The 9,033-nt window shown below is 33.9% G+C and overlaps 1 protein-coding gene across 1 annotated transcript; it reads right to left on the reverse strand.

Annotated features, from left to right (window-relative positions):
• Positions 1–1,824: 1,824 nt before the first annotated feature.
• Positions 1,825–2,360, reverse strand: LOC141699728 (two-component response regulator 24-like). Its single transcript, XM_074503574.1, has 2 exons — positions 2,132–2,360; positions 1,825–2,034 (listed from the first exon to the last, which is right to left on the reverse strand). The coding sequence occupies exons 1-2, from the start codon at positions 2,351–2,353 to the stop codon at positions 1,855–1,857; spliced, it is 402 nt and encodes a 133-aa protein (XP_074359675.1). The 5' UTR covers positions 2,354–2,360; the 3' UTR covers positions 1,825–1,854.
• Positions 2,361–9,033: the final 6,673 nt, after the last annotated feature.

Here is a 9,033-nt window from a genome sequence, read left to right on the forward strand (position 1 = left end):
CTAGACTAAGCATACATTGATTGCTGGTAATGTAAAATGATGTGAGGCAATTTTTATTATTCAGCTTTTCTAAGATCCTTGCTTACAATATAGGTGCGGAAGAAGATAGTTTTGATAAAGATGAAGTGCTATATATACGGATACACATTAATCTCTTATCCCTTTAAAGAGTGGAAGTTGCAGTTAGATACTTGTACGAGTGTTTCTCAAGGACAAATGATTAAAGAGTAGAATTTGGTATTTTATTGTGACATATTGATATTTGAAACTTGTTTGAATATTATATCTTATTGTAAGATGTTGAGATTTGGAATTAATTTGAGTTATAAAGAAGTACTACGAGTTTTCTATCGTATAATTATTTTAATTTGGATTGGTCATGAACTATTAATTATTGCACTTATGAATAGTATTACAATATTATCAAAAATTGTGAAAAAATATTAATATGAGATTTTTTAAAAAATTGTACAATAGACTTTTTTTAAAAAGGCGTACTACTTTGCATAGAGTTTTTGAAGGAGTTATGCATGATATTATTTTTAATTTAAATAAAATATGTATCTTGTTATTGTAGTGGTTCACTTAGGTAGTAGTTACTTGCATAGCACATCTTAAAGTGCTATATAAGTAATGAACTTGATAACACATATAAAGTGCTTTGTATCTGAAATTCACTTACATAGCACTGGTTTACATAACACTTGAAAAGTGGCTATGCAAATAAAAATAATCCCTATGCAAGTTAAATTATGTAGTATTGTTATTTTTGGTGTATTGTTTATAAATTCCACTTGTTTCATTAAAAAATATATTTCACGCATTTTTTATTTTGTGATTGTTTGTTTGTATATAATCTCAATTGATAGAATTTATATTTATGAATGCTTGTCCGCTAGTCAATACTTTTGATCCTGTAAAAGAAAAATAATCTAAATCAGGAATGTAATCGAAATAAATAGGATTGATGAATTTTTTAATTTAAAAAAATGATTTTTTGCAAAAGGAACACTTACATCTAAAATGACGGTAAGTAGAAAAATCTGATTCGGATCCATTCCAATGATTGATAAAATTTTCATTTAAACAAATGATATTTCTCAAAAGAAATACTTACATCTGGAAAATGAGATAAGTAGAAAAAATCTAATTCAGATCCATTCCAATTCAAATTTATGCATAATTAATTTTTTCTAAACATATGGATTAAGAACTTGAGGCCGAAAAAATTTGAATACAATCTGTCGAACAAACGCCCTATTTTAAGTTTAAATATTAAATGTACATTAAGACATTTCTTAAGATTTCCTTAACAAAGAATTGTTTTTTTGTTGATTTTTTTTATCGTAGGTAACCCGCAGCCGCTACCCTTTGGGTGCGCACTGGATAAACCCTACGGGCTCACGCAATAGCCTACAAATCACGTGAACCAAGGTAAACCACATTTAAGCGACAAGCTCTGACTCAGGAGGCATAATCATAAATTCTCCTCCCGTGGGATTCAAACCTGTGACCAGGAGGATATTATCCACTCTTTAACCAACTGAGCCAACCCTTACGGGCTTATCGGTATTTTTACCGTGTATGTAAGCTGAGTTCAATTTTTGTACACCACTTTAATATATTTTTGCATCGTTGTTTGAAAATTCATATTTTTTTATGGATTTGTTACGTCTATAATTAGATAAGATTATATGTTATATTTGATTGCTTATATGTTGTATTCCATTGTAATTATTATAATTAATAAAATCGGAACAAAAAACATCTTAACATAAGCAACTAAGGTAAAACTTTATTTATCATATTTGTAACACTTCTTGCGCTTTAGGTTCAAGCATGTTCCACTGAGTATTACACAATGTTGTTATTTAAAAGGGCTTGATGCACAGAGATGGCGATCTCAGACGTCATGGGCTTCTCATAAACACGATCCATACCAGCTTGCATAAAGTCTTCATTAATATAGTCGAGATCACAGTCAATGCCAACAATCATTGACTTCACTCCCATTGCTCGCAGTGCTCTAGTAGCCTAAAATAAAATGATGTATCTTTAGAATCATGATGATAACAATCAAACACTATGTGGAATACTTTAATATAATATGTATAAATATAAATAAAATAACCTGAACACCATTCATCTCTGGCATTATGATATCCATAAATATAATGTCAAATTTTTGCCCAGAACGGATGAGATCCACAGCTTGCCTTCCACTTTCAACAGAAGAGGTTTCAAATCCATGTCTTCTTAGGAAAGCACAATGAACAGTCCTACAAACTCCATCATCATCAACTACAAGAGCAGATAATTTACTCTTGTTGGAGCTTTTAACTTTTTTAGCCATGTTTCCTCGCCCTGTCCTTAAAAAATCAATCAAAATTTATTTTACTTTCACCAAATATTAGGTTTTATCTATTAATAAAAATACAAAACTTTGAAATATGTTTAGTAGCATTTTATCTCCATACAACTATTTTTCTCCAAACATTGATAAAAGGGGAACACATTCACAAACACACACTCACACACACACATTCACAATTCTAAAATAAAATTACAATATTATTATGCATAATAGAAGATCATAAAATAAATAATAAAACTATTTTAACAATTATTAGATAATAATATTGGGTATTATTTTTTTTCTGCCACATAAATAAGTATATGTAAATTACCTTTTACACCACCCTTGGAAATTGATGTGGTGAATCATGACTATAACAATTGACGCATGACCCTATAATAAGGTTAAAGATAGTCTTAGAGATATATCGAGATAAGAATCAATTATGGATGTAGATGGAGTATTGCTCTGTTGATATTTCGGATTGAACGGTTTTTATAAATGAAACGTATATTTTAAATTTTGTAGAATACACAATGATGTTATACAAATATTTAATTCGATATATAAAAGCCATTTTAACTTATATTAATGGTTGCGAATACTTCTATTTTGAGGGTGAATTTAGAGTAGAATAAATGTAAATCTTGGTATATATATTAGTGTTAGTTTTATAATAAAATAATAATTCTACTTATGAATTTCCATGTACTTAGCCTATATACAATCAAATAGTAAACACAATTTATAGCATAATAGACACTAGTAGTCTCCCTATAAGTGTTACCATGTATGGATGATTTTAACTTAGTCAAATTTGAAGTAAAGCAAATAGATGGACCTACAAGCTAAAAGACTGAATCATTATAGAATAGTGACTATTAGGGTTCAAATGAATTCATAACGTTTAAAAATTTTAGTGAAATTTAGTACGCCCCAAAACCCACACTTTCGCGGATTCAGACCGTCACGGTACCATACTTCATAAACCTACATATTACATTCAATAACTCATAACAACAATACTCGTGGACTACCACTCCACATATCTCAGAATCGGTTCTAAATATTCTTTATTAAAGTACATAAATATAGTAATTATAAACCAAAAACTTCAACTACTGATCTTGCAATGTCATTATTCTATGAAAAGTAGGTTGATACACATACATTTGGTAGAGTGAATCTAAATATTGTCACTTCAGATTTGGCCCTTCCATTTCCTTTGGCTCAACAGACCAAGAAGCACATCTTCTTCATGTTTAACATAAGGTCAGACATCTCTTGCATAGCAGTTGGATATTGTTATGTCCAATAGAGTGATTGGATGTAAATTTGCCAAGGAAATATGGGACATTTTGGAAGTGAAGTGTCAAGACGTAACTACTATTAAGAAGACTAGAAAATAATACTCACACAGGAGTATTAGCACTTTACTCAAAATATGATGAGTCACTAAATGAGATCTATGACAGGTTCCATAAATTGTTGAATGATCTGGCACTTGTGGATAAAGAGTATGATATAGAAGATTTAAATCTGAAGTTTCTTTTTACACTCTTTGAAAAGTGGGATTTTAAGGTCACGTCCATAAGAGACAACTATGATCTTGAAGATACACCTCTAGATGAGATCTTTAGAATGCTGAAGACTCATAAATTGGAGATGGAGCAAAGGTACAAGAGAAAGGGGTCTATATCTAGACAAGTTGCACTGAAGGCTGAAGAGAAGCCAAAGGAAAGGTCTAAACGAAAGAGTCATTCAAGAGGAAAGGCTATGGTTGCAAAGTCTGATACCGAGTCATCAAATATTGATGATGACTCAAACTCTGATATCTCTATAGACTGTGAAAGTGATCATTTGATGATGAGAAGATCTTGAATATGGTTTCTTTGATGGTGAAAAAGAGGATGGTTTACAAGAATTTCAAGAAAGAAAAGAGGTTTTCCAGGAGAGGCTCTAGTTCTTCAAACGCTGATAAGAAGAACTATAGGAAACATGATGAAAAGAAGTCCAAGTCTCAGAAAATTGACAAGTCCAAGCTAAAGTGTTACAATTGTAATTGGGTTGGCGACTTTACAGCTGACTGCAGGAAGCCAAAATATGAAAAGAAGCAAGTCTTAATCACAAAGAAGTAGAACTGAGATGATACTTCAGAATTTGATGAGGGTGTCAATTATGCTCTCATGGAAAATACTGATAGTGAATCTGAGGCACATGAGACTAAGGTACCTCAAACAACTCTACTTTTGATACTGATGATATTCTTGAGTTCAGATTATTTATTAAAACCTTGAATGTTAGCATTAGGAATCTGTTGTGCATATGTTGTGTACTTGATGATTTCATAAACAAAACATCTAAGTAGATTTTACTTAGTGAAATAATGTAGCACTCGACGGATAAAAATTATAGTCCCGACAGATAACTCATTATAGTCCCGACGGATGTTAACTTATTATCCATCGAGTGAGTAGCTTATGTAAAAATAAGTCTGTAACACAGTTCTGTATACATCTTTGTATAGATTCTGTAGTAGCTTATAAGTCATGTTGACTTTGACTAGATATGCAGAATAGGTTGATTAATTGTATATAAATGATGTCTTGTAATTCTGCATAAGTGAAATGAAGTCAAGTGCCAAATAGCTACCGACGGACGATTAACAAAGCCATCGACGGATGATCAAATGACTATCAATGGATGTTTAGTACAGCAGTCGATGGATGATCAATGAAGCCATCAACGGATGTTCAGAAAGTCGACGGATGATCATATATCCAATGGATATTCATAAAATCCAATGGATGATCATATAAAGAATTCAAACAGCAGTTGAACAGTGAAATCTGAGCACAACCGTTGAGATGTATACAAATCTACTGTGGAAGCCCATTAACTGGATAATAGAGGACGAAAAACAGCAAAGCTTAAGACTGATAGTTTTTATATTTATTCAGTCTTTTTGACTTTGTAATCTTGGTAATATATAAACCAAGAACGTAGCAAATAGAGAATGTGAAGTTGAGAAACAAAAATAGAGAAATCTTTGTAAGCAGAATCATTAGCATTTCCCTGTATTCTCAGCAGTTCAATTTGTAAGCAGCTGTGAGCATTCTTGCACACAGAGTCCTCTGATATATAATATATATCTCTGGTGGAATTGTTTAAATCCACTAGAAAGTTTTTAAAGACTCTTGTTTTTAATTACTTATGTTTTGATTCAATTAAGTTTCTATTCCGCATTGTGCTAATCAAAACACTTATATCTATATTCAAGTTGAACATTTTTATTTCGAGAAAAAGGTTCAAGAATTCCATTCAACCCCCCCTTTTGTAATTCTTGCTATATTGTTAAGGGACTAACAATTGGTATCAGAGCAATCTCTTAATCTACAAAGAGATTAAAGATCAAAACAATTCAGCAAGATGAACAAGAAAGACGTTGGAGTCAAGATTCCTTTTCTATATAAAGATAATTACCATCATTGGAAGGTAAAGATGCATCTTCATATGTTTTCTCAAGATGAGGCCTATGTGGATTGCATAGAAAGAGGTCCTCATGTTCCAATGAGAGCTGCAACAGGAAACGAGCCATCAGTTCCCAAGCCAAGGCACGAATGGTCTGATCCTGACATTGAACAAGTCAGGCAGGATAAAAAGGCCACCAACATTCTGTTCAATGGAGTTGATGCAGACATGTTTGACAACATTATTAACTGCAAAACTGCCAAGGAAGTCTGGGATACTATACAGATAATCTGTGATGGCACCGAGCAAGTTAGAGATAATAAAATGCAGCTCTTGATTCAGCAATATGATCATTTTCACAATGAGGAAAGTGAGTCACTCACTGACAGTTTTAGTAGATTCCAAAAACTACTAAATGCTCTTAAGTTGCATGGGAGAGTCTATCAGACTAAAGACTCTAATCTGAAATTCCTTAGATCTCTTCCAAAGGAATGGAAACCAATGACAGTCTCATTAAGAAACTCACAAGATTATAAAGAGTTTACTTTGGAGAGACTGTATGGCATCCTGAAGACCTATGAGTTTGAGATAAAGCAGGATGAAAGGATGGAGAGAGGAAAAGAAGAAAGGAGGATCCATTGCATTAGTTGCTGATTTGGAAAAGGAGAAGGAAGTGAAAAATGGAAGCTATTGAGTCAACTTCTAAGGTCTGTGAAAGCAAGGGCAAGAGGATTGCAGTAGAAAGTGAAGATTCATTGGGTCAAGATGACATGGAGGACATTGATGAGCACCTAGCATTTCTTTCCAGGAGATTTGCCAAGCTCAAGTTTAAGAAGAACTTTGGAGCAGCCAAGCCAAATAGAAATATGGTGGACAAGTCAAAATTCAAATGTTTCAAATGTGGTTTGGCAGGGCATTTTGCAAATGAGTGTAGAAAGTCAGATTCCAGTAAGAAAAGGTTTGAGTCTGTGGATTATAAGCAAAAATAATTTGATCTACTCAAACAAAAGGAAAGGGCTTTTATTACACAAGAGAATGATTGGGCAACAGATGGTTTGGATGAAGATGAAGATGTCAGCTATGTCAATCTAGCCCTAATGGCCAAGTCTGATGAAACCGAGACAAGTTCCTCAAGCAATCGGGTAATCACTACAAACCTTTCACATTTATCTAAAGCTGAGTGTAATGATGCCATAAATGACATGTCTACAGAATTATAACATTTCCGTGTTACACTTAAGTCTCTTACTAAAGAAAATGCTAAAATCAAAGAAAACAACTTGTTTTTAAGTGAGAGGAATAATGTGCTTGAGTCTCAGTTTGTTGATTTTGAGAAACTAAGGATTGAGTGTAAGATTGCCAAGGAGGAATTAACCGAGTCCTTGAAAAAGGAAGAGATTTTAAAAAAGCAGCTCGAGCGTGAACAAGAGGTGATTAAAGCATGGAAAACATCCAGGGATGTCCATGCTCAAATCACCAAAGTTCAAGAAATTGAGTCTTTTTGTGATGAAGCCTGGAAAAAGAATAAAGAGAAACTAGAACCTAATTTGGTAGATGGTTTGCTGACAGATGTAGACTCGACGGATGATGAGGACTATCCGTCGGATAAAAAAAGTGTTATCCGTCGAAAGATGAAAATCCTCATCCGTCGGCTGTGAGCAAGCCCATTAGCAAAGCCAAACTAATCAAGCTAAATGAGAAGTATGGGTCTGTTTCCAAGAAATTTATTTCAGGAGAGTCAAGTCAAGTTAAGAAAGGAAAAATGGGTAATGTTGGTCACATGACTGTCAAACAGCTAAGTGACAGACTTGAGAAAATTGAGATAAAAACGGAGACTAAAAAGAAAAACAACATGAATGGTAAAGTAGGGATTAACAAACACAATAACTACACACCTGATAAATATGCTCCTAGAAAAATCTGTGTCAAGTGTGGTAGTGTAAATCATTTGTCTGTTAATTGCAAATCTGCCATGCCTACTCCCATGTCTGTTCAGTCTCAATTTCCCAACATGAATGTAATGCCTCCCATGCCTGTTAATGCTATGCCTACACAGAACATGAATGCACAGTTTGCTAATATGCCATTTGCACCTAATCCATACTATGCTGCATACAGTATGCCTCAAATGCCATTTAGCATGCCCTATTGGAATAACATGTTTACACCGAGCATGCCATTTCCTGGTAGCCATAATATGCATGATAATTATGTTGCATTAAATGGTTTCAAAGGCCCAACCCAAATGACTAAGGAAGAATCTGAAATTCCTATGTCAAATGAGTTAAGACCTAAGAAACGGAAGAAGAAAGCTAACAAGGCAGGACCCAAGGAAACTTGGGTACCAAAATCAACTTGATTTGATTTTGATGTGTGCAGGGAAACAGAAGGAATCTTTGGTACTTGGACAGTGGTTGTTCAAGACACATGAATGGTGATTCTACCATGCTCACAGAGTTTAAGGAGAGAGCTGGCCCAAGTATTACTTTTGGAGATGACAACAAGGGTTATACTGTGGGATATGGCTTGATTTCAAAAGACAATGTCATCATTGAGGAGGTTGCCTTAGTGGATGGTCTCAAACACAATCTGTTGAGTATCAGCCAGCTTTGTGACAAAGGGAATTCAGTAACCTTCAACAAAAAAGCCTGTGTTGTGACTAATAATCAAAGCAACAAAGTCGTTCTCACTGGTGTGAGAAGAGGAAATGTGTACCTAGCTGATTTCAACTCAACTAAAGCAGAATCTGTAACTTGTCTTCTCAGTAAAGCAAGTCAGGATGAAAGTTGGCTATGGCACAAGAAGCTATCTCATTTAAACTTCAAGACCATGAATGAGCTTCTAAAGAAAGAATTGGTACGAGGTATTCCTCTAGTGGAGTTTTCAAAGGATGGACTGTGTGATGCCTGCCAAAAGGGGAAGGAGATCAAAGCATCATTCAGGAAGAAACTTGATTCAGCAATTGAAGAAGCTTTACAAGTGTTTCACATGGACTTGTTTGGACCAGTCAATGTATTGTCAATCTCAAGGAAAAGATTTTGCCTAGTAATTGTAGATGATTTCTCAAAGTTCTCTTGGACATATTTTCTAAAGTCTAAAGATGAGGTTAGTGAAATCATCATCAATCACATAAGGCAAGTCAACAATCATCCTGATTTCAAAGTTAGAAGAATTAGGAGTGACAATGGAACTGAGTTTAAAAACTC

This window comes from Apium graveolens, unplaced genomic scaffold, assembly GCF_009905375.1.
Source record: "Apium graveolens cultivar Ventura unplaced genomic scaffold, ASM990537v1 ctg1213, whole genome shotgun sequence".
Lineage (NCBI taxonomy): Eukaryota > Viridiplantae > Streptophyta > Magnoliopsida > Apiales > Apiaceae > Apium > Apium graveolens.